Raw genomic sequence first — 26,204 nt, forward strand, 5'->3', positions numbered from 1 at the left:
AATCTTCCTGGGCATTTTTCATTTCAGTTATTATTGTCTTCAACTCCAGTGGTTCTGTGTAGTTCCTTTTTATAACATGTCTCTTCACTATGTTTCTCATAGCGCTCATTCATTGTTTTCCTGATATCCTTTAGTTCTTTCTTTGTACTTTCCTTACGTCCTTGAGCATTTTTTAAATAGTTTTATTCACACATCATATAATCCATCCTAAGTGTACTATCAATGACTCTTGGTATAATCACATAATTATGCATTCACACTACAGTCAATGTGCAAGCATCTCATTTCTTCCAAAGAAAAGAAATCCCATACCTCTTTTACCTCTCTATTATTGACATTTAGCTTTGGTATCGTGCCTTTGTCATAATTAATGGAAGAATGTTACAATGTTACTGTTAACTATAGACCTTCATTTACATTAATTGTAATTAATGTAGGTGTTCCCATATAGCAACCAATTATTAACACTTTGTAACAGTGACATATGTTTGTTCTAATTTATGTAAGGACTCTTTTATATTTATATAATTAACCACCATCATTGTCCACTCTGGGTTCACTAAGTTATACAGTACCAGTTTTTATCCTCTGGTTTTCCTTTTGGTGACATAACGTGACTCTAGCCTTCCTCTTTCAACCATACTCACACTCAGCTTTGTTAATTATACTTCCAGTATTGTGCTACCATCACACAGTATTGTGCTATTCATTTCTGAACTCTTAGAATGAACCTTACTGAACATTTTGTACTCCTTTAATGACCAATTGCCCAATTTCTACCCACTTTTCTATCTCCTGGTAACCTATGCTCTTGAATTTAATTCTTAGGGTTTCTTCATTATAATTAGTTCATTAGTGAGAGCATACAGTATTTGTCCTTTAACTTCTAGCTTAATCATTGAGCATTTGTTTTGTGTATGCTGTTAATGGCAGGGGTCACATTTCATTCTTTTTTCATGTAAGTATTTCCTTAGTGCAGCACCATTTGCTGAATTTTTGTTTGGTTTTTCATTTGTTTGTTTATTTGTTTGTTTAAGAAGTACATGGGCTGGGACATTGAGCTTTTTTTTTTCATTGAGCATTTTTAAAATCATATTTTAAAAGGCTTTGTTTGGTTTGTCTAGAGACTCATCATCTTTATTGGTATTTTCTGCATCTTTATCCTCTTCCTTTGGATGGTCCATCATTTCCTTTTTCTTTCTTTGTCTTGTACTCTTTCCTTGTATATTGTACGGTTCAATATTTTAAAATGTTAACTCTAAGATTTACTCACTGAGATGTCTGTTTCTGGGTTTTGTACCCGGCTGGTGATAAGACAAAGATTTTCTTGAGCTTCAGCCCTCCTGTCAGGAAGGTCTGCCCAAGGCTAATGCGATGTCAGGGTTTCCCGGGCCTTTCTGGACCTCTACCTTGTCCTGAGCTTTTCCTTGTTAGTTTTTGGAGTTCTTCTCTTTATAGGAGTTTCGTTGTCCCCTATGCTTCCCAGGAGACAGACCACCCTCTCCCAGGTATTTGAAACAGGCAGGCCTTTGTCCCAGACCATCTGCCTCTATAGCTTTTTTATGCTCATTTTGTTGTCACACAAATTCTGAGCAAGTCCCTTTAGATAAGACTTTACTTAGTCTGTCTTTCCTAACCAACACAGGGTTAGGGACCCATGAAGGGGGAACAGACTGGCTTCAGAATGCTGTAGAGAAGGAACAGGAAGGACACCAAAATCTTCTCCAGTGGCTCTCCAAAGCTGAGCTTTCTTGGCCTGCCCAGTAAATGCAGCCTTCAGCTAACTGTCCCCTTTAGCCAGAGGAAGCTCTATGTCCTTAAATCTCCACCACCTCCACTTTTATCTGGGAGGGTTGAAACTATAGCTTCCATTGAGTTTTTTTCAGGGTGGGGTTGAACAATAGCTGCCACCTAATTTGCAGCAAGTTGAAACAGTAACTACCTTCTGAGCCAAGACCCAGTGATCCAAATTCACTAGTCAAAAACCATGCTTGCTATGAAACTTTCCTACCTGGGAAATCCCTGATAATCTCTCATTCATTAGGGACTCTCAATTTAATAGGTCAGGCCTGTGAGCTTGAGGCTTGCTTTTATGAAACTTACTTCTGTATGGGAGAAGCAAAGCCTACTAATATTATAATATAATATAATATAATATAATAATATAATAATATAATATAATATAATAATATAATATAATATAATATAATATAATATAATATAATATAATATAATATAATATAATATAATATAATATAATATAATATAATATAATATAATATAATAATATAAAACTTCCAGAGAACCTCTTTTGTTGCTCAGATGTGGCCTTTTTATCTCTAAGCCCAACTCTGCAAGGAAAATCATTACCCTCTCCCCTATGTCAGACATGATGTCCAGGGGTGTAAATCTCTTTGGCAACGTGGGACATGACTCCCAGGGATGAGCCTGGTCCTGGCACCATGGGATTAACAATGCCTCCCTGACCAAAACAGGGAAAATAAATGTAACAAAATAAGGTATCAGTAGCTAAGAGATTTCAAATAGAGTCGAGAGACTATTTTGGACGTTACTCTTATGCAAGCTTCAGCTAGATATTGCTAATTGCTATAGTTTGCCAAGCCCCAACCAACAGTATTCCTAAAAACCCAAAAGAATACCCAGTGCTCTACCTGAGACTCTATAAAAGTTTCACTCAGTAAGTTTATTTTTCAGAAACCTACAACCTCCAGATGGTTCCTAGGCCAGATAAGCCCTGAAACACCCAGAGTTACTAGTCTCTCCATGCCATCAACCAGTTGCATCCCCCTACCCCATAATGTTGACACCCCTTTTTGACATGAAGAAGTTAGAATGATCATTGCCCAAATATCCTTAAAGATTGGGAGAAGCTCAAAGGAGGAGGAGTTGTAACAGAGAAGGCAGGATTTAACAAATGAGTATGACTACTGAATCATTATATTGATATTTCTTTTGTATTATATTGATATTCCAGTGTCTTAGAACATCTGGAATACCTGAAATTGTGGAACTGTAACCTATACCATACTTTGAAATCTGTTGTATAACTACTTGTTAAAATATACTTTGAAATTATTGCTTTTTTGTATATGTGCTATATTTCACAGTAAAAAATGTTTTTTAAAAAAGCCGTGCTCAGCATTCAGCTGTGCCCTCCCCCATTCTTGGGGAAGAGGATTTTTAGGGCCCTTTCTGTTACCAGTGAGCTATCCAGGAACTAGACTCTGCAGCAGCCTACCATGAGGATGGTGGATGGACACTCAAAGCTACTGCACAGATAGTGAAATTTACAGTTCTTTACCATAAATTATCAGTCTCTTCCTCCTACTCTTCCCTGGACATTGTACAGTGTTCTTCCGACCTCTAGGGTTTCAAAATAGTTATTTCAGACAGTTCCTGCCTGTTTAATAGTTATTTTGGTGGACAGACTGAGCCTTGGAGCTATCTACGCTACCATCTTCCACAGAAATGCCACCCTTTCATTTTTAAAACCCTGTCTTTAAGAGGGTAGAAGGTTTTAAATTTTGTGAAGTCCAGTTTATCTGTTCTTTCACTTTATGATTACTGCTTATTGTGTCCAATTTAAAAAACTTTTTCTTCCCCAAAGTCTTGAAAATTTTCCTCAATTTTTTTTCTTCTAGTAGATTAATAGTTTTAAGTTCTTATGTTTAGATTTGTGATCCACTTGATACTAATTTTTATAAATGGTATGAAGTAAGGGTCTAGTTTCATTTTTTCCTTACTGATGTCTATTTATTTATTATTTCCTTACTGATGTCTATTTCCATTTGTTGAAAAGATTAGTCTTTCCCCATTGAATTGCCTTGCCAGCTTTGTGGAAATCAATTGACTATGTAATCATGGGTCTGTATTCTCTGTGCTCTTCTATTGATACATTTCTGTATTCTTTTACTAATCCTTTTACTACTGATTTTTTTGTGTGCCTTTCACTAATACACAGACTGATTATCGCAGCTTACAGTGTCTTGAAATCATGTAGTATGTCCTTTTTGAAAATTGTTCAGGCTATTCTGGGTCCTTTACATTTCTGTATAAATTTGAGAAACAACTTGTTCATTTTCTATGATAAAATCTGTGATTTTTATTGAGATTGTGTTGAATCTATAGGTCAATTTTAAGAAAATTTTATATCTTCACAAAATCTAATCTTCCAGTTCATTAATGTAATATATGTCTGTTTGTTTTGTAGTTTTCACCCTACATGTCTTATATCTCTAAGTATTTCATGTTTTTATGCTGTAATAAATGTTATTTTAAATTTCATTTTCCAACTGTTCATTCTTAGTATATAGAAGTACAATTGCTTTTTGTATATTGACCCATGTATCCTGAGACACTGCTAAATTCTTTTATGGATTCTAGTAGCTTTTTTCTTTTGCATACAACATGAATGCTTTATTTAACACTCACAGATCATTCCTGTGGGCCAGGTGGTTGACCCTGACATCCAGAACCCAAAAATACAGAATGCTATATATGATTTAAGGAGTTGAAGCTAACAAACCACAGTTTATTTATTTCTTGGAAATACCCAAAGAGCAATAGATAAAAAGGGGGAAGGGGACATGATTAAGAATCACCTCTTTGGGAACACAGTATAGAAAAAAAAAGTTTGATTAATACCCTTTTCTTCAAGAACTCAGCTTTATTGTTTTCTGCTTTAAAAAATTACTTTTAATTTTTCATACTTACCTTTCTCTTGCTCACCTAAGGAATCTAATCATTATTGTTGTTTTTTCTGTTAAGATTGCCCATGTGTGCTCCACCTGTTCTTTCTGTGAGTCCTTCCTGACATCAATAGCTTTTAATAGCTGGAAAAGTCTTGGACTCATTATGGGGTACTTAAGAAAAGAAACAAGACAATTTTTTAAATTGTTGAAGCAATTAGATTTTCTCAACCTCTCTTTCAGTTAAGATTGTTGAAGTTTGAGAAAGCAAGTTCTAGGGACAAGTATGTGAATATGTTAGCTATAGGGAGTTTCCAAAAAGCTTTAGGAGAAATTTAGGACTTAAAAGATGGGCCAGAACTTAATGATGGGACTGTGCATACATAGTGAAGATTAAGGCAGGAAATGTGAATAAGACTTATTCACAGTCTTAAGGACAAGGAGAGCCATAGAGGAGGTGGTGCTGAGGGGCAAAATGATTCCAAATACAATTATGATAAAAGAATACAGGTGAGATACCTGTAAGAAAAGACTGAGGCCTCTCTTGCTTTGGTGAGTGATTCTTATTTTGTGGATCACAATCTGTAGGTGGAAATAAGCAAGCCACATTATAAAAGGCTTAAGTTAATTTAGCAAAAATTGGGACTATGAAATCTATATGATGGATTATCTATACTATCAGTACAATTATAGATGGAATTAAAATGCTTTAAAACTTGTTTTGTTTTTGAGATAGTTTGTTCATTTTTTGAAAGGTGCAGTGTTTCAGTAAATATGTTTAGATGCAAGTAGGATTTCTATTTATAATACCTACCTATGTTAGCAGTGTCTTATGATGCTGTGCCACTCTATTGGCCCTAAAACACCATCAGTATACATCATTTATATTTGTGTGTGAATTCAATAGATTAAACCATTTGTTTTTGGTAATTTTCAAGTTAAATTTTTTTTGGCACTGGCAATTTTCATCCTTTTTTTCTGATTTCTAGTCATTCACACTTAAAACACATTAATCAGGGAAGTATAAAGAAATGAATAAGAAGGACTGCAAATATCCTCTGCTAGGTTTTCAGGGGGCAGAGAAAAATAATCTCCATTCTTATCAATGGTGAGGAAAACCTGAGTTATCTGGGTCACTCTAAAATCCCTCGTAATCCCCTATAAACATCAGTGGCAGAAAAGGATTTTCAGAGTTTTAGTCAAACAGTAGCTGATTGGGTCTTCAAATTCTATGTATGTGTCTTTTACCAAATGTTCTGGGCAACAGCCCTTGGTATTTATTTATTTTTTGTTTGTTTTTCTTTGTGTTATCTACCCATGTGAGTTTAATTTCTTAAGATTATTTAGAATGATTTTCTTTGCTTCAGACACTCACCGATTTTATTTGCTGGCAAAGCTGGCTTTCCTACACACTTTTAGAAATGGTCTAAGTGAAAGTTGATAGAAATCCCTGTTAGCAGTTGCTCTGCCTAGAATAAATGGGGTGTGTGTGTTTGTGTGTGTGTGTGAGAGAGAGAGAGCGAGCTGTGGTCAGCTGCACTGACAGAGCTGGGCCAAGATATTTTCCTGCCAGTTGATCAGGACCACACAGACAGAGCTTAAGGAAGGATGACCCCTGCTTCAGGAAGTTTTGAGACCATTGCTATTTATAACCAATATACATTAGAACTTGAGATCAGGTCTTCATTCAGCCATTTGAAAAAGTTTTCTGCAAAATTTTACATTTGAGGAAACAGTTTATGGTTTTAACTGAGTGAAGCCTCTATGTGAAAGGAAGGAATGTGATGTGACAGTAAGTATTTTTTGCTGATTGAGTCAAGGGTGTGATGGCAGAGATGTGGGAAATTTGGTCAGTGATACAATAGATTATTGTATTTTAAAGCAACAGATAGTTAATTGGATTGTCTTCAGTATGGTGTATATGGAATCCTCTGCCACTGATAGTAAAATTGAAATGAGGGTATGTCATGGGCTAATATTCTCTGTCAGCATAGGACAGAAAGAGGAAATTAGCTATTGGTATGTTTCCAGGATCACTGACTCTTGCTCTGGACATACATAAACCTTTTGGTCTCTAAGGTGTATTTCTGTCAATATATATTTTTTATACTACTCCACTGGTCCTTGGTTCATTAAGAGCATAATAATAATCATAAATAGTTGATTTATTTAAGAATAATATTGTATACTGCCACATCTAATCTCTTATAAAACCCCATTCTACTTAACTTTAGGAAATTAAAATATGGCAGAACATTAAAGCTATAATTAGAAAAATACTATAGGTAGTGTTCACTCAGTATTATTGTGTCAGCCACCCTAGGAGAATCTGTATAGAGCAGAATTACATAGTAGATGTCGGGTACATTTTTACACATGCAGTATAAATGAGCTATTTAGAGATAGTTGACCAGTGTATTATTGGAGTTGAAATTGGGAAATTATAAAACTGTATTAACACATTCTTGTCTCATTTTAATAGGACTATTCAAGATAAAGCTGTAGCCATTTTCAGCAAGGATCAGTAATCAAAAAAAAATTTTAAAGAAATTTCCAAGTTAAAGATGAATGAAAAATATCAGAATCATTTGGATTCTGATAGGATAAAGAATACACTTTATAGTTACTTATAATGGAGGCTTTGTGAAATTCATCACTTGTCATGCACCCATAGAGAACATGGATGTTGGATTTTCTCGTTCTGCTGTTCAGACACTGTCAAGAAGCCACTGCAAAAATATCAAACAAAAAATCTCTCAGTGGGAAGGAAGAACTAATGGTGTATCTAAACCAGATAAGTGGCATTCAAAGGATTTTGGAGTAAGGTATAAAAACTGTCACCAGGATATTCTCTCTAAGGAAAAAATAGTTGCTGAAGAAAAGAGCAAAAACTTGGATGTAACCAACTGTCAAAATGTGGGTCTAGATCTGAGTGAAGCTATCAAAAGCTATGATCAAAGTGAGAAACATGAATATGATGATACCCGCTTCATTAAAAATGAATCAGAAACCAAGTGTGTATGTTCTCGGGTCAAACATATTGAAAACTGGAAAGAAGTTGCTTTGGATCCAGAGACTTCATTACCTCCAGGAAACTTTTATACCTCACAAATATTGTGGAAGAAAATAGAAGCACTTCCCCCAGATAAAGTCTTAAATTTGGCTTTAGAACATTGCAGCTCTCCAGAAAAAGAACTGAATTTCAGAGTTCTGGATAATTCATACAGAATAGCCAAGAGCTTAGAAAATATTTACTCTGAGCCTGAGGGGCAAGAATGTGGACCTTCTATAAATCCTTTGCCAAAACCCCGTAGGACATTCAGATATTTGTCTGAATCTGGGGTTGTACCATATAAAGAAAGAAACTGTGACAGAAAATGCTGTGAAAATAATTCTTTTGCAGAATCTTCTTTGGTGTCTTTTCGGGAGCCTGAACCAAAGAAATATGGAAGAAAAGTCAGAGAGAGATCTAAAAGGTTTGTTTTTACAGTGGTTTGTAAGTAGTTTACTTACTGAATTATTGAGCTTCTTTTTCCTTTTCAAATCAATTTGCATTTTTCTGCTTGGGTAGAGCCCTAATTTGAGCAAATATATTGAATAACTCGAGGGTAAAATAAGTACAAGAAGAAAAGATAGATGTATAGGAAATATATAAGATAATCTACTTACTTGGGAGCAACAGAAAAATTTCACTTTACATATTTAAAAATCTGTAGGGAAACAAATACATTCTTCAAGTTCATTTAAAGTGTGCTGGCCTAAATGCCACTTTTTATTAGGTAGTGAACTTAATAAGAGAACCTAATGAAGAACATGAATGTGATTGGCTACAAGCCTCCAGTTTTCTTACTGCCCATATAGGATACTAGCTTAATTTTATTATTCTTAGATATTTGATGAAGCATCTTTGTAATTTTGCACACATGTCCTTTACTTATCAATTTATGTCTACCATACCAATTTTTAAAAGATGAGAATTTAAAGACAACCTTAAAACATATCTCCTTTCTTAAGGAAATCATTTGAATTTGAGGATATTCAGCACTTTCGAAATCGGAACTCAGGGAAGATTCAGGAAGAACTTGAAAGAAATTCTGGTTCAGCACTTTATTACACAAAGTCAGAGGACAATATCTATGAAGATATTATATGTAAGTGTTCATGAACTTTGCAGTTAAATGTAATAAGTATGTATTTGGTGGAGTCCTTGACTGTAGAATATCTTCTTTTGCAAACAGGCATATATTGCTCTAGATTTTTCTTGGTATATCCTTTCTTTTATTCTTTAACTGATTTTACAATTTTACTGCTCAGTTCAGAAGTACATGTTTATAGTATAATATTTTTTTTATTATGATACATAACCACATACAAACACAAATATTCTTACCATGTGATCATTCTGTTTTTGTTATACAATCAATAACTCACGATATCATCATACAGTTCTATATCATTATCATGATCATTTCTTAGAACATTTGCATCAATTCAGAAAAAGAAATAAAAGAAAACAGAAAAAAAATCATACATACTATACCCCTTACCTAACCCTTTCATTGATCACTAGCATTTCAATCTACTAAATTTAACATTTGTTCTCCCTATTATTTATTTATTTTTAATCCATATGTTTTACTCTTCTGTCAATGAGGTAGATAAAAGGAGCATCAGACACAAGGTTTTCACAATCACACAGTCACATTGCGGAAGCTCTATCATTATACAGTCATCTTCAAGAAACATGGCTACTGGAGCACAGCTCTCTACATTTTCAGACAGTTCCCTCCAGCCTCTCCATTACACCTTAACTAAACAGATGATGTCTATTTAATGAGTGAGAATAACCTCCAGGATAACCTCTCGACTCTGTTTGAAATCTCTCAGCCATTGACACTTTATTTTGTCTCATTTCGTTCTTCCCCCTTTTGGTCGAGAAGGTTTTCTCAATCCCTTGATGCTGAGTTCCAGCTCATTCTAGGATTTCTGTCCCACATTGCCAGGAGCCACAACAAAATAGTATAGTATTTTGACAATTTTTTTAAGCTTAAGTTGGACTCCTGAGTGATTTATAAACTTAAAGAGATGTTGATTTTGAGATCCATATCCCTACAGCAATATAGAATAAGAAGGCTAAATATATTGAGTCAACTTTTTCTTTCCTTTGCAAGCTATGCTTACTTTGCTTCCATTTAAAAACCTAAACTTGTTTTTTTCCATTATTTTTCAAGATCCCACCAAAGAAAATCCATATGAAGATATTCCAATGCAGCCTTTACCCATGTGGAGAACTCCTTCAGCATGGAAGCTACCACCCCCTAAAAGTGCATTCAGAGCACCCAAGGTCTGGCCAGAGATTTAACTGAATAAAAGTTTAGAATCTTCTTTGTGATCCCTACAAAAGGGTTAATATGGTTTAACTGGGCCAAAACTAACAGGCACTGCAAATGTGGGTTTTTTGTTTTCTGCTGTATTTTGTTTTATTTTGGGGTGGCAGTGGTTTTCATTTTGACTCATTGTGGGGGCAGCACACAGCTTTTTGTTTTCTTTGAAGTCTTTAGACAGAACATAACTTTTCAGTGCACTGTTGTTCTCATCTCTTCTTATTAGTCTCATATCCATTGTGAGCTCAATTTAACTGTCTGACCCTGGAAAGATTCCTGACCCCTAAAAGCAGAATCTCCCTTTAGTTAATGAGGACTACGAACCATTGTTTTCTGGAATTTGATTACATTGCAGTAGAAGAACTTTAGATTAGGAATTTAAGAAACTTCTTTACATATGATGAGAAAGAGATTATGAAATCCTTATTTGAAAGGATTTTAAAGAAAAAATCAGATAAATTTTTTTCTGGGATACCTTTGACTTTGCATAAGTACACAGGCATAAACTAGATGATCTTAGCCCTGACCAGTACCTCCTCTCCTATTTAGCTTCCTCCCAAACCTCAGTTCCTTCACAGGAAAACTATGGAACTGAAGAACTCACAAGCCTATTTACGATCAAAGCTCATGAAGGATGCCACTTTGCCTGTTACTTTAACTGAATGGAAGCTATTCCGAGCTGGAGAAGTTGCAAACAGGAAAAGGAAAAACCTTCCAGGGGTAAGGACTCCACCACCTTCATTATTTGACTCTCACTTCAGCATTTCTGTAAACGAGATAAATAAACTTTAGACTGAAATGAATAATAGGTTATAGCTGACCTTACTGACATTAGAAGATTTATAAAGAAGCTTTAAATTTTAAACTTTTGTTCATGCAAGATAAACTCATGAATAGCTTTTTCCAAGTTTTTTTAAAAGCAGATTTGGAAAATTGATTTTAAATAGAGGGCTTCACTTCAGTTATCTTATATCTCATAAAAATCAGCTGTCTGTTTAAAAAGTAAGCATCAGAATCTCATATAAAAGGGCATTCTATCATATAGTTTCAGTGCCTGATATTCTAATTCACTCACTTAAATAGTTGCCACAGTGAATTCAGTTTTGTGCCTGAGTACACAGATTTTTAATAATGACAAGATATATACCATTAATTTGGGCAAAAATGTCCATTTAAAGGAGGGGAAAAAGCCTTGGGGATAGAAATTATGAGCAAATAAATAAATGAGAAAACTGCCTTTTCTCAGAGAATATGTTTTTGTCAGGATGAACTGTTGGACCCAAAATGAAGAAATCGGGGTTACAGATAATTTCTTTAAGAAATTACATAAAACATTTTAAAAACTATTTTGTTCTTCTGCAATTCAGAATATTTTCAGGATTGAAAAGATGCTATGCAGCTATTATGCAGCAATGTGAAAATCAGATCATTTAAATATTCCTTCCTCAATCCCCGGGGAATTAGCTGTATATATTCTCTTAGCATGCAATTTTTGTACCTGATTTTAACATTAAACAAAAGTCACAGCTGTTTCTTGACTTAGTAATTTGCTGATTTGTTTCTTGGGAAATACTTGGTTCCACAGATGCTTTAATTCTTCTGACCTGTTTCCTGCCCCTCCCTCTTTCATATGTGAAGACTTAAAAGACATGATTTTTAAACAGCACTAAGCTGAACACACTTGGTGAATGAAAAAATCTTGAGTTGTTTATTCTTTTGTATATGATGAGGAATAACTAAAACCAGAAGTTTAAAGAACTGCCTGGAATTCTGCAGTAGCTCTTCACTTCTGTGGATCATGCTGGCACAACAAAGCAGCTTCCCACATAGGCTAGAAACAACAGATCCATGTGTTCACGGGAGGAAGAATACAGATACATAAGGAATTACATTTAAGATCTGGCTCTTGGAATGGCCTTAACAAATATTTAAGAATTGTGCGTTATAGAGTTTAATGAGTTCAAGGAGATTTTGAAGTGGTTTGATTTCGTGCCTTAGTATTTTATTTACTGTGGACCCCCTGAGTACTCAAAGCTTGTTCGCTTTCTAAGTGTTATGATCCAACTTCCCTGATATTTTCCCCAAAGTTTTTTTGAAAAGTGGGGCAAAACAAAATGGTAATAAACTCTTGATTATTGAGCAAGAACAGTCTCTTAGCATTTCTATCTGTTACTCGCTATGGATTAAATCATTTTAGGATGTGCCATATACAATACAAATTTTGGCTTTGGAGTTTCTTCGGGAAGAGCATTCCTCAAGAAAAGCATTTTCATTTATTTTCCCTTTAGTGGCTAGATCTCTCTCTGAAAGGGAAACTGCTTTCATGGTTTGAAAATCACTGATCTAGTCCATATGCCTTACTCCACCTTTCCTTTCTTTCCCTGTTGTGGGAGCCTGTGTGATATTGTTTACTAGAGTAGATTCCTAATGTTTTGTATTGCTTTTGTCAATTTTCTACAGCAATATGGTTTCTGTCATTTCTTAGGGAGAATATGCTACAGTTTTTCCTGCAACTGGAAGTTAAATGTAGGCTCTTCTTCCTATCTTATAATCTAAATTTAAAGTTTATTACCTTATCTCGTATTTCTAGAACAGTTTCTTTCACTTGATCATATTTGAGTATGCTTTTCAAATGAATATTAATAATTAGTCTATCTTTGTCATTGTTTACCCAAAATGTATATTTACCCTCACAGATCTTTCTTATAGCCTGTAATAATACGTTTTTAGGTTGGATTATTTTGGTTTTCTGTAATGGTAATATTTAAGAACATAAGTAAGTTTTACTTGACTGGTGACTGCACAAAATCTTTCAAAAAATAAACTCATCCAAAAATATGGGAATAATCAGCATATTGGAAGCATATGTTTCTTACGTTATTTTTCTTGCATTGGACTGATTCACTACCTACTGATTGCCAGGATTGCTAGAGAAACAAGGACAAAAGGGAAAACAAAAACAGTTGTTTCAAGGAACTTTGATGGTTATTATCTTGTATAATGTTCCCAACAGTTGTAATTCCAGACATTAAATATATTAAATCAGGATTAGTAGTTAAGAAATAGCTTGGAATGAACAAAAAAGAAAGAAAAAATGGAAAACTGATCAGTCCATTTTTGAAAACTTGATTGATCAGCTCTAATTCTTTCCTCCCTTTTTCTATTTTAAACCATCTGTCTCTCTGTCTCTGTCCCTCTCCCACTCTGTCACCTACACATACATGGACATACTCACACCTGCAGCAGCAAAAAAAAGGAATTCTCATGAGTAACGCCTATTAATGGAGAGGAACACTTATGTAATTATTTAAAAATGAAATAGTCTGGACAACAACTGAGGAATAGAAGGCGAAACTGTGGTGTTCACATACAATGGACTACTGAGCGGCTGCAAGAAGGAATGAAGTTTGAGGCATGCAACCAGATGAGTGAACCTTCAGGACAGTATGCTGAATTGAATGTCAGAAACAAAAAGACAAATATTATCAAGGCTCACTCATATGGATTAACGATAATATAGAAACTCAGAGAATTTAAGTCAAGAGCATAGATTATCAGGTTGGAGCCTCACCATTGTAAACGGTCCTAGATTGTAAGTTATTACAGCAGTCACATATACTTAGGTGATTGTGTTTTCTAAATTCTGAGATACTGAGCTATTTGTAAATAATCAGGTTGTTCCCTGAAACTTCAGGTATTTATGTGACACCTGAGACTCAGAACAATGAAAGTCAGAATTACCCCATTCAGCAACTGTTAAACAAGTTGAAAAAGGGATCAGGCTTCATCTAGAGATATGAATGAAGCTGATCTGGATAGAACTAAGTTAAATCAGAATACTGGGTAAAGGATGATGTACATATTTTCAGACTTCAACTTCTATGCAAGACCAAAGGGAGAGATGTTTATTTGGTAAAAAAATTTATATTTTGGCTAGCACATTATCTGATTTAACTTGTGCGGTCAGTTTACTTGAACACCATAATTATATGGAATCTTGAGTAGGGCATAAGATCTTGTTGGTTTGTACAGGTTAGTGATGCCCTGATACATCCCAGAGTAATGTGGGTAGAGAATGTGGGTAGAGAATAATTGCAAAGTTCCTGTGTTAGTGAAGGTTCTCTAGAGAGATAGAACTAACAGGAGAGATCTGAAAATATGAGATTTATAAAGATGTCTCACACAACCGTCGGAATGGAAGAGGCCAAAATCTGTAGGGCAAGCTGTGAAGCTGACGGCTCCAATGAAGGATCTAAATGAACTTCACAGGAGAAACTTGCTGGCTGAAGAAGCAGTGAGAGTCTCTTCTTCCTTAAAAGCCTCCAACTGATTGGTTTATCTCAGTGTGGAAGATGCACCTTAGTTGATTGCAGATGTGATCCACCACAGATGTAATCAACTGACTGATGATTTAATATACCAGCCTTCCCATTTATCAACCAGCTAGGAAATATCCTTGCAGCAGCAGTCAGGCCAGTGCTTACCTGACCAGACAACTGGGCATAATCACTTGGCCAAGTTGAGACCAGAACCTAACCATCACAGTCCCCTCTGGAGACTGGGGAGAAAGGAGGAAATACTCAACTTCCTTGTCTGGAGAATTCCTGATATTCTTGCAAGCAGGGGGACAACCAATTCAATAGGATAATCCCTCAATCCGTACTCACCGCTATGAATCGTATTTCTGCAAAGGAGAATTATACCTAAGAGTCACCCCCAGAGAGCCTTTGTTGTTGCTCAGATGTGACCTCTCCCTCTGAGCCAACTCGGCAGGTGAACTCACTGCCCTCCCCCCACTACATGGGCCATGATTCCTGGGGGTGTAAATCTCCCTGGCAGCATGGGACAGAAATCCCAGGGATGACCCAGGACCCAGCATCATGAAAATGAGAACGCCTTCTTGTCCAAAAGGGGGAAGTGAGAAAGGAGACAAAATAAAGTCTCAGTGGCTGGGAGATTTCTAACAGAATCCAGAGGTTGTTCTGGAGGTTATTCACATTCATCAGATAAATATCCCCTTTTAGTTTATGGTGTATTGGAGTGGCTAGAGGGAAGTACCTGTAACTGTTGAGCTGTGTTCCAGTAGCCCTGATTCTTGAAGAAGACTGTATAACTATATAGCTTTTACACTGTAACTGTGTGAATGTAAAAGCCTTGAGTCTGTTGCTCCTTTTATCCAGGGTATGGACAGATGAGTAAAAAAAATAAGGATAAGGGGGTACAAGAGTAGTTCAGTGGTAGAATTCTCGCCTGCTATGCGGGAGACCTGGGTTCAATTCCTGGCCTGTGCACTTTCCCCCGAAAAAACAAACAAACAAGCAAACAAACAAAAAAACAGACATAAATTCAACAAATTGTACTGCAGTAACAGGATACTCACATGAAATGTGACCCCACCATAGAACATTCAAAAAGTAATAATAATAAGGATAATAAATAATAGGGGAGAGATAAAGGGTAGAAATTAGATAAATTGAAATACTGTGGGTCAGGGAGAGGGAAGAATAAGAGGTATGGGATGTATGAATTATTTTTTTTCTTTTTATTTCTTTTTCTGGCATGATGCAGATGTTCTAAAAGTGATCATGGTGATGAATACACAACTATGTGATGATACTGTGAGCTATTGATTGTTTAATATGGTTGGATTGTACGTGTATGGATACTTCTCAATGAAAATATTTTTTTTAAAAAAAGGAGAAGGAGTTATATCAGAGAAGATAGGATTTAATAAAGGAGTATAACCGCCGGATCACTATATTGATATTTCTTCTAGCCTCCTCCTAACCTTCTAACCTGGAGTAGCTAGAAGGAAAAATCTGAAATAGTAGAATGGTAACCCATAACCAGCTCTGAAATCTGTTTGGTAACTGCTTGTTGAAGTGTACTTTGAAAATTATTGTTTTTTTCTTTCTTTTATTTGTATGTATGTTATATTTCAAATAAAACAAATGAATGGTCTGGGACCTTTTGCTTGAAAGATAGACTGATAAGAAGAAGGGGAAAAACTGTTTTTTGTACTTGAGCATATTTGAAAGTCTCCTATGTTATGCCATATTTCTAAAATAAATGATAACTTTAGTGTTCCCAGTAGCGAAGAGATAAGATAAAAACTTTCTAAGTGTGATTATGCTCTGTGAAGAACTCCTGGGAGCAGAAATAACTGAGCCCCACCCTGCCTTCCTTGTGAATGAGTGTTCTACTTCTACTCTGGGCAAGCAGAAACTTGAGTTCTATAGTAAGGTTTGGTCATTACATGGAGTGCCATTGCCAGATTTCCTGTGTATTGTGACATGAAGTGACAAGAAATCCCCCTAAATCCCCCTGTGCTGGATTCTTCTGGAAAGATGTCCTTTCTCAGATCCCTTACTCATGTTACCTGGACTTCGTATTAGAACAGCATATTTAATTAAAGAGCATCATTTTGGATTCAAAATTGAAATTTTTAAATGTTTTTTATTTTTGAAATAGATCTTTTCTTTGAATGAGAATCAGTAATAAATTATTATCATCAAGCTGAAAACTTGTGGGTTTTAGTTTTAACTTATGTTTTTCTGGTCTTTTTCAGCTTGTGTTGAAGATAGATGATATATTTGAATCTAAGAGAGGAAAGAAGAGGGTAAAATTATACCCTTATACTGGAAAAGAGGCACCTCCCTCAAAAGGTAGAAATTGTATTCTGTTCTAGTTTCCAAAGCTATCCACATAAGAGGGGAAAATTATTACATAATTTAATGTTTGATGCACATAATTTTTTAATTTACTTTTTTATCCCACTTAAATGAAAACTTTGTAAGAATAAAGAGCCATATCGTTTTTGTTTAGTTCTGTGTCAAGTAATAACTTTTGGGTAAATAAATGAAAAAGAAATTATAAACCACTGAAATGAATATTTATCGATAGATTGCATCATTATTTTATAGTCCTACTTTGATTTATATTAATTTATCATAATAAACTCAGTGGAGAAAATGAAAACATTCAATCTATATAGACTGAAGGTATGTGGTTTTCAACTTGTAGTTTATATCCTGCCGATGCTTTTATAAAACTTACATTGTTTTAATTAACATTCTCAGCTATGACACAAAAAGCACAAGCAGCAAAAGAAAACGTAGATAAATTGGACAGCATCACAATTAAAAAGTTTTGTGCATCAACAGAAATTATCATGGAAGTGAAAACCTACAGAATGGGAGAAAATTATTGCAAATCATATATGTGATAAGGGTTTAATATCCAGAATGTATAAAGACCCTTTCCGATTCAACAAAACCCTCCCCTGCTCAACAAACCAACCAATTTAAAAATGGGCAAAGATTGAGGGGACCGAAGGGTACGAAGACTGAGATGTTGAAAGACGAGCTATATGTGTGTGTGTGTGTGTGTGTCTATATGAGGGAATACTGTGTGATTACAAAAAGGAATGATGTCGTGAGGCACGCAATGAACTGAATGAAACTTATGGACACTGTTGTACAAAATAAGCCAGAAACAAAAAAATAAATATGCTATGGTCTCTTTCAGAAAAGGCTTATAAGAAAATTGGAGCCTAGATTGTAAGCTCTTATAGCAGCTATACTTATTTCAAAGTTGTAAATGTATTTCCAATGTCTGAGACAGAGCTTTATGCGTATAAGCTGATATTTCCCTGAAACTTTAATACCTCTGTTCTAGTTTGCTAGCTGCCAGAATGAAATATACCAGAAACGGAATGGCTTTTTAAAAAGGAGGATTTAATGAGTTGCTGGTTTATAGTTCTAAGGCCGAGAAAATGTCCCAATTAAAACAAGTCTATAGAAATGTCCAATCAAAGGCATCCAAGGAAAGAAACCTTGGTTCAAGAAGGCCGATGAAGTTCAGGGTTTCTCTCTCAAGTGAGAAGGCACATGGTGAACACAGTCAGGGCTTCTCTCTCAGCTGGAAGGGCACATGGCGAATACGGCCTCATGTGCTAGCTTTCTCTCCTGGCTTCTGGTTTCATGAAGCTCCCCGGGAGGCGTTTTCCTTCATCTCCAAAGGTCGCTTGCTGGTGGACTCTCTGCTTTGTGGTGCTGCAGCATTCTCTGCTCTCTCTGAATCTCTCTCTCCAAAATGTTTCCTCTTTTATAGGACTTCAGAAACTAATCAAGACCCACTCAAATAGGTGGAGATATGTCATCACCTAATCCAGCTTAACAACCACTCTTGACTAAATCACATCAACCAGGGAGATGATCTCATTACAATTTCAAATATACAGTATTGAATAGGGATTATTCTACCTTTATGAAATAGGATTTATATTAAAACATGGCTTTTCCTAGGGGCATACTTCCTTTCAAACCAGCACAACCTCTGTGATACCTAAGATTCAGAGATGGAGCACTGCAGCTCTAAAAGTCAGCATTGGTACATATAATAACAGTTAAAGTAACTGAAAAAGAGATCAGGCTTCAATTAGAGATAAAATCAAAGCTGATCTGGTTGGGACTAAGATACATCAGAATACAGGACGAAAGATGATTGTTTATGTACTCTCGAGTTTCACCTACTGTATGAAACCAATGGCAGAGAGGTTTATTGTGTCTAGAACCTAACACACAATCTGAATCAACCTATCTGAATAGCTCTTTTAAACAACATGAACACATAGAGACCAGAACGAGAATGAGGTCTTGCAGTGCAATTCTGCATAGCTTAATGTAGGACCTGGAGACATCCAGGTATGGGCTGATAATTAAAAAGTATTGGTAGACCTCCTTGAGGGACTGGAGGAAAAAATATGAAACTGTTAAACTTTACCACCAGGAAAACTCCTGGTGCTCTCTCAAACATTAGGGACTCCCAAGAAAATAGGCTTTAATTTTGAGGCTTGCCCTTATGAAACTTCTTTCTGTAGTGGAAAAGCTAAAACTACTTATAATTATGCCTAAGAGTTGCTTCCAGATATCCTCTTTAGTTGCTCAGATGTGGCCTTTCTCTTTCCAAGTCCAACTCTGCAAGGAAAATCATTACCCTCCCCTCTACGGGGACATGATATTCAGGGGTTAAAGTCTCCCCAACAACGTGGGACATGATTCCCAGGGATGAGCCTGGCCTTGGCACCGTGGCATTGAAAATGCCTTCTTGACCAAAAGGGGGAAAAGAAAGGTAACAAAACAAAATATCAGTAGCTAAGAGAGTTCAAATAGAGTTGAGAGGGTATTCTGGAGGCTACTCTTATGCAGCTTCATCTAGATATTGCTAATTGCCACAGTTTTCTAAGCCCCAAACTACATCAGGCTTATTAACCCTAAAGAACAGCTAGGGCTCTAACTGAAACCCTGTTAAGTTTCATGCACTAACTTTACTTTTCTGAAACCCATTATCTCCAGAAGGTTCCTAAGCTAGATAAGCATTGAAACCCAGAGGGGCCAACCTCTCTAAGAATATCAGCTATTTCCTTCCCCCGTCCTATATTATCAACACCCTTTCTTAACATGAAAAAATTAGGAAGTCATAGCCCAAAGATCCTTATAGAGTGAGTGAAGGATCAAAGAAGGAGGAAGAATTATAACAAAGAAAATGGAATTTAACAAAGATTATGTCTTCTGAATCACTATATTTATATATTCTGCTAGCTTCCAGTGTTTTAGAGCAGCTAGAAGGGAAAAAACCTGAAACTGGAATGGTAACCCATACCAAATGATGAAATCTGTTCTATAGCTGCTTGTTGGAGTGTACTTTGAAAATTATTGCTTTTTCATCGTTTTTTTTTTTTTTTTTTGTGTGTGTGTGTGTGTGTGTATGTGATATTTCGAATAAAAAAACGTTTTAAAAAGTGGGCAAAGGGGTGGACAATGGTGGCTCAGTGGCAGAATTCTCGCCTGCCATGCCGAGACCCAGGTTCGATTCCCGGAGCCTGTCCATTCAAAACAGAAACAAAACCAGCATTCCCTTAGGGTGGGCCATGGATGGCTCAGCAGGCAGAATTCTCACCTGTCATGACAGAGACCTGAGTTCAGTTTCCAGTGCCTGCCCATGCAAAAAAAAAAGGTGGACAAAGAAGTTAAATAGGCATTTTTTTTTCAAAGAAGATAATGCAAATAAACAAATGACCAATAAACAAATGAAAAAATGTTCAACATCATTAGCCATTAGGGAAATCCAAATCACAGCCACAGTGGAAAGCTACTTCATACCCACTAGGATTATTCTTATTTTAAAAATAGGAAATAACAAGTGTTAGTAAGTATACAGAGAAATTGGAACTCTTGTGTATTGCTGGTGGGAATGTAAAATGTGCAGCCATTGTGGAACGGTTTGGTTGTTCCTCAAAAAATTAAACGTGTAATTACCATATTACTCAGCGTTTCCACTTTTAGTGGAAATTTTTCATACCCCAAAAATTGAAAGCAGGGATTTGTACAGATATTTGTACCCCAGCGTTCATAGCAGCATTATTCAAAATAGCCAAAAGATAGAAACAACCCAAATGTCCTTCAACAGATGAATGGATAAAGAAAATGGGTTATATTCATGTAATGGAATATTATTCAACTGGAAAAATGAGTGAAGTTATGATACATTATACAACATGGATGAAACTTGAAGACATTGTGTTGAGTGAAATAAGTGAGACCTAAGAGGACAAATACTGTGTGATTCCACATACATGAAATTTGTAGAATAAACAAATTCATAAAGATAGAAATCAGATTAGAGGTTACTAGGGGAGGGGAAAGTAGAAGGTATTAGTTAATGGATATAGAATTTCTTTTTGAGGTGATGAAAATGTTTTAGTAATGGGTGTTGTTGATGATGGCATGACAAGGGTATTGTCAAATGGCTTTTATTTGTATAATTCAGAACTAGATTATTATATTCACCAACTCTGTCAGGGCATGCTATGGTTTGGAATATTCAGAATATACTGAATATATTCCAACCTAAACATTTCTTAACTTTCATTTATCAGATATTACAAAATGATTTATTGTCCTTCAATCCTGTCTTTATAATTGTGTGTGTTGAAGTCACGTGTGAAAAACGACACCCAAGTATTTTGCTAATCCCTATACATTCTTAATAGAGTTCCCCATTGGCTCATAATCCCCTTAACCTTCATTCAGTTTCCTGGAATGCAGGTTGTCAAAAACCATAGTGTGAATATATTACAGCCGCATAAGCCATCTCTTATAAGGTTTTTCCCAGTTTTATTGCCTTTCTTCCTTTCCCCCTTTCTTTGCTTCCTTTCAGGACACTTCGTAAGCTCCTAAAATGAGCCTGGACCTAGGATCAAGTTGCTCACAGTATTTGTACGTTCCTTCTGAACAATGTTTATAGCCCCCATATACTTTTTGTCATGATGGTTAATGTGAAGTTTTAAAATCTATATAGTGCCCAATATATAAATAGCTACCTTTTCTGTAGCACCTCTTATAAATTGTTTATACCTATTTTTTAAAGAGACAGCATTTCATTTAATGTTCTCTTATTCCTTTATTATAAAATTCAAACGGGCACAGTAAGACGTTAAATAATATAGAACAAGATAAAAGCCAAAGATTCCCAAACTTCTTCCCTCTTTTCCCCAGGTGCATGTCTACATGCAGACACATTTTCTACACAAATAGTCTTATACTATTTGGATTTTGTATACCTTGCTTTAAAAAAAAAAAAGGATTATTTTTTTTAGCTTTTTCAGTATCAACACATAGAGATCCACATAGCTATATTATATTCTGTTGTATGTGTTTAAAAGAATTTTATTTAGCTAGTAGATGTTTTACTTTCTTCTAATATTTTATTTAACTTAATATATGCTTTGGCCTCTTCAGAAATTGCTGCAACATGCATCCTTTTACTTCTCCTTTTATTTTATTTTACTTCTCCTTTTACTCTTTTATTTTTAAGAGTATATCTGTAGAATAAGTGCCCAGCTTTGGATTTAATCAAAGAATATATGCATTTAAAGTTTTTATAACTGCTGTCAGATTGTCCCAGAAAAAAATTTTGACAGCTTATGTTTCTATCAACATCTAAAAACGTCTTTCCCCATATCTTCGCCAGTACAGCGTTCTATCAATTTTTTTTTTGTTTTTTGCCATATGTTGGATGAAAACGTTGCATCTTGTTTCAGTTTACATTTATTTAATTATGAATTTGGGCATTTTCCATGTTTACCAACAATTTATATACCATACCTTTTGTGAATTGCCAGTTCCCTTCATTTATTCATTTTTCTGTCATGCTGTTTTTTTCTTATTGATTTGTGACAGCTATTTGAATATTAAAAAGCTTAGACTTGTGTCTGCAATGTGTATTACAAGTATTTTCCCTGTTTATAATTTACCTTTTGAATTTATTAATGGTATTTTTTATTGGATAAAAATTTTATATTTTTATGTAAACATTTTTTCATTCATGACTCCTAGGCTTTGTTTTTCCTGCTATATGTAAATATATTCCCTGTCTTTGCATTTTTTAAAATTTTGTTATAATAGTTCAGACATAACTAGAAATATTTCATTCATTTATTCAAGAAAGTTTTCTGTTTGGTAAATTGTGTGCCCAATACTGTGGTACAAAATAACTCTTGCATAAATATAATCCCTTAATCTCAAGACACTTAAAATCTGTTCTTAGCAAACTAAGAACAGTTCAAAGCAATATGAGTACTATAAGAATTCAAAGTAAAGGATAGATCAATATGGGCTAAAGTTAGTGTAGAGGCTTCATAGAAGCCATAATGTTACTTTATAAACCTTTTTGGTAATCTCCTAGCTCTCACCTTTTCTTATTATTCTGAATTCATAGTTTGCTTGGTGTTCATGTTTTGGTTTAGCCAGCTCGGTGTTCTACCTTTGATACCTTATTTAGGAATTTAGAGACAAGGATGCGAAGATAGAAGTAGAAATGTGATTTACTCTGAATTAGACTTGGCATTCTTAAAACTAGTCAGAAATGCCATTAATTTCTAAAATTAGAGATGAGAGGGGAGCTGAGTAGGGAGGTAAGGTATAGAAAAAAGAATAGGGTAGTTTCTCATCTAAGTTTTTATTCTCTTTTGGTAACTATCCTAACGTGATTAAGTGGTTCAGAGAAAAGCTCAACATGCTTATTATTCCTTATTTCAAGTCCACAGGTCTGTGGAGACTATGCATTGTTCTCATCCTATATACTTGCTACTTTTGGACAATTAAAATGGAAACTTTTTCTCTTTTTTCAGGTGAAACCAGTGGGAATGAAAGTGATGCTGAGTATCTGCCAAAGAGTGAGTGAGTCAATAGGGCTACTCCCTTTCTCATGATGATCGTGGTTAGAGGTGAAGCGGCACTTAGCTTTGTGATTAAGCATGTTTTTCCCACATGAAATTTCATTTTGTTGGTGATTTTTTCATTATCAGAACCTGTTGAGATTTGGGGAACTAAATAGTAGACTGTCAGATATTTGACAGCATTAAATCTCCCATAGTAGGGTAAACCAAACCAGTGTGATTCTTGGGGTGGCATGTTCTTTGGGAGTGGCACAGAGCTACAGGTCCAGACAGATTGCAGTAGTTTCCCAGCAGTTAAAAGAGAGTATCTGAGTCATCCTCTGAGACAAATACTTAGCATTAAATATCAGATTTTTCATAGTCACTCAAATGTATTATGTAAGTAATTTTTATATCTTTGACATTGAGAAACAGCTGATTCTTTTTCATAAGCATTTATATTTCAAATTATTATGCTGTTTACTTTCTGTGAGAATATGTGAAACAGTGACATGCATTTCTAGTTATATTTGTTCAAGTACTTCATGGTGCTCTTTATCCTTCACCTAATGAATTTTCACAGCAAGTTATTTAGTTCCTGCTGAACCCACTGACATAGTGAGGCATGGAAAAGGTAGGGAGACCTGAATTATCAAAGCAGGGCATGGGGCAGTACAAAACCTGACACTGTGACCTTATAATTACTAGTCCTGTGCTCCTACCACTGGCCTGAATTGCTTCGGGTGTTTGATTCTATAGCCTGACTAAAGATGAAACTTAAATCATCATCAGATTCAGCCTAGATGTGTAAAGGTGACTAATTTAGTGTTATTGATACTAAGAAATAGAGCCTAAATTTGCTTGAGTTGAACTTAGCCCTTTGGAGTAAGTAAAGTTTGCATACAGAGTGAGTATACTGGGTAATTCTGGGGAGGCATAGCACTCATTCATTCCTGGATGTGTTTTTTTTTAAAGAGTCTTTAATATTTTTATCTGTAGTGTAACTTCATTTGGGGAAGAATGTATCATGTCTCAAAAAGAAAACATCTCATAGGCTCAGAATTACACATAACCAAATCTCTGGGACACTCAGACTATTTCTTCTGAAAGTACACAGTTTCCTCTACTAGAGACTGCCCCAAATTGTTCAGAAGTTGGAAGTAAATGAGAACAGTGGATAGATGCTATCTAGTGTTGAGTGGTATTACTATGCACTTTTTAAATAGTATCTTCCATAATTTCATTCTTTTGATGAATATTCTTTTTTTATATTTTTATTAACAAAGCATAACAACATACAAACACGAACATTCATAACATATGAACATTCCATTTTTGGTATACAATCAGTGACTCACAATATCATCACACAGTTGTATATTCATCACCATGATCATTTCTTAGAACATTTGCATCACTCCAGAAAAAGAAATGAAAAGAAAAACTCACAGATGCCATACCCCTTACCCCTCCCTCTCAATGACCGCTACTATTTCCGTCTACCCAATATATTTGAAACTTTGTTCTCCCTATTTTTGCTATACACCTTGCCGCTCCCTTTCATTGATCACTAGTATTTCAATCTACTCAATTTATTTTAACATTCGTTCCCCCTATTATTTATTTATTTTTAATCCACATGTTTTAATCATCTGTCCATACCATAGATAAAAGGAGCATCAGACGCAAGGTTTTCACAATCACACAGTCACGTTGCAAAAGCTATATCCTTATACAATAATCTTCAAGAAACATGACTACTGGAACACATAAGCAAATCTCTCTATATAATGCATAAGAATAACCTCCAGGATAGCCTCTCGACTATGATTGAAATCTCTCAGCTACTGACACTTTATTTTGTGTCATTTCTCTCTTCCCCCTTTTGGTCTAGAAGGTTTTCTCAATCTCTTGATGCTGAGTCTCAGCTCATTCTAGGATTTCTTTGATGAATATTATTTTAATAGACACCATCTCCACTCCATTTTTTTCCTCTTGCACTTAGTCCTGTTTATTGACATAAACATATATACATTATTAGTAACATATGCAAAGGAGATGAGGGAAAAGGAGAATTTATTTGATGTAAGGATAGTTTTTTATTTTATTTTATCAAATTCTTCCCTTTTATGCACTTACTCCGTGTAAGACTCCCTTCATCAATTCTCTTCCCCATCCCCTATCCATGATTTCATGCTCCTAACAGTTGCACCTGTTGCCAGTCCAGGGATTTTCCTGATATTTTCCACGTGTCCTGGTGTTTATGGGACCCAGTGTGTCAGGCTCACGGCAGGCTGAAGGAGAAACCCAACAGGCAGTGGGTCATGTGTACACCAAAGCACAGGCCAAGACCCCTGGGTGCCTGTCAGGGTCTGCAACAGTCCTACTAAGGCCCTATGAGGTGTGCCTATGTAGTAGATACTGGTTAGTCAGCATCGTTCAGCAACAACTGTGTGAAGATTAGTTCTGCAGGGACGATGATCTCTGGGTGCTAGAAGGAAGTTTGGGCTACAAAGGAAAAGTATTGCTCCATGATTTCATTACAGATCGCCACAAGCGTTTAGCACAACTGCAGCAGTCTTCCAAGAGGAATCCCCACTACCAGACCTTGGAGCGGGATCTTATTGAATTACAGGAACAGCAGTTGTTTGAACTTTTTGTGGTAGTGTCTCTACAGAAGAAGCCATCAGAAATAAGTTACATTCCCCAGGTCATACAACAATTCCCTAGTAAGGTAGGTACAAGGAGGCCAAGAGGCATTCAGCAACATTCCTGTGGCTCAATGTGTATTTCCTCTCTTCTTATTTATTATTATTTTAACCAGTTTTTACCAATACTGGCTTGTGGTAGGATCCAGTAAGTAATTTTGACAAAATCTTATATCAGCCATGT

The 26,204-nt window shown here is 35.6% G+C and overlaps 1 protein-coding gene across 4 annotated transcripts in view; it reads left to right on the plus strand.

Annotated features, from left to right (window-relative positions):
• The window catches only part of DENND2C (DENN domain containing 2C), a 123,962-nt gene that overhangs the window by 76,539 nt on the left and 21,219 nt on the right, over positions 1-26,204 (plus strand). For 3 of the 4 annotated variants that reach the window (XM_077119802.1, XM_077119804.1, XM_077119803.1), the window contains exons 2-8: positions 7,192-8,185; positions 8,724-8,860; positions 9,941-10,053; positions 10,643-10,813; positions 16,662-16,758; positions 23,286-23,330; positions 25,859-26,046. In XM_077119802.1, the coding sequence (XP_076975917.1) occupies positions 7,389-8,185; positions 8,724-8,860; positions 9,941-10,053; positions 10,643-10,813; positions 16,662-16,758; positions 23,286-23,330; positions 25,859-26,046 (1,548 nt within the window). In that variant the 5' untranslated portion in view covers positions 7,192-7,388. The remainder of the gene's footprint in view (positions 1-7,191; positions 8,186-8,723; positions 8,861-9,940; positions 10,054-10,642; positions 10,814-16,661; positions 16,759-23,285; positions 23,331-25,858; positions 26,047-26,204) is intronic. The other variant, XM_077119805.1, reaches the window with a different exon arrangement.

Source organism: Tamandua tetradactyla, chromosome 11 (genome assembly GCF_023851605.1).
Source record: "Tamandua tetradactyla isolate mTamTet1 chromosome 11, mTamTet1.pri, whole genome shotgun sequence".
Classification (NCBI taxonomy): domain Eukaryota; kingdom Metazoa; phylum Chordata; class Mammalia; order Pilosa; family Myrmecophagidae; genus Tamandua; species Tamandua tetradactyla.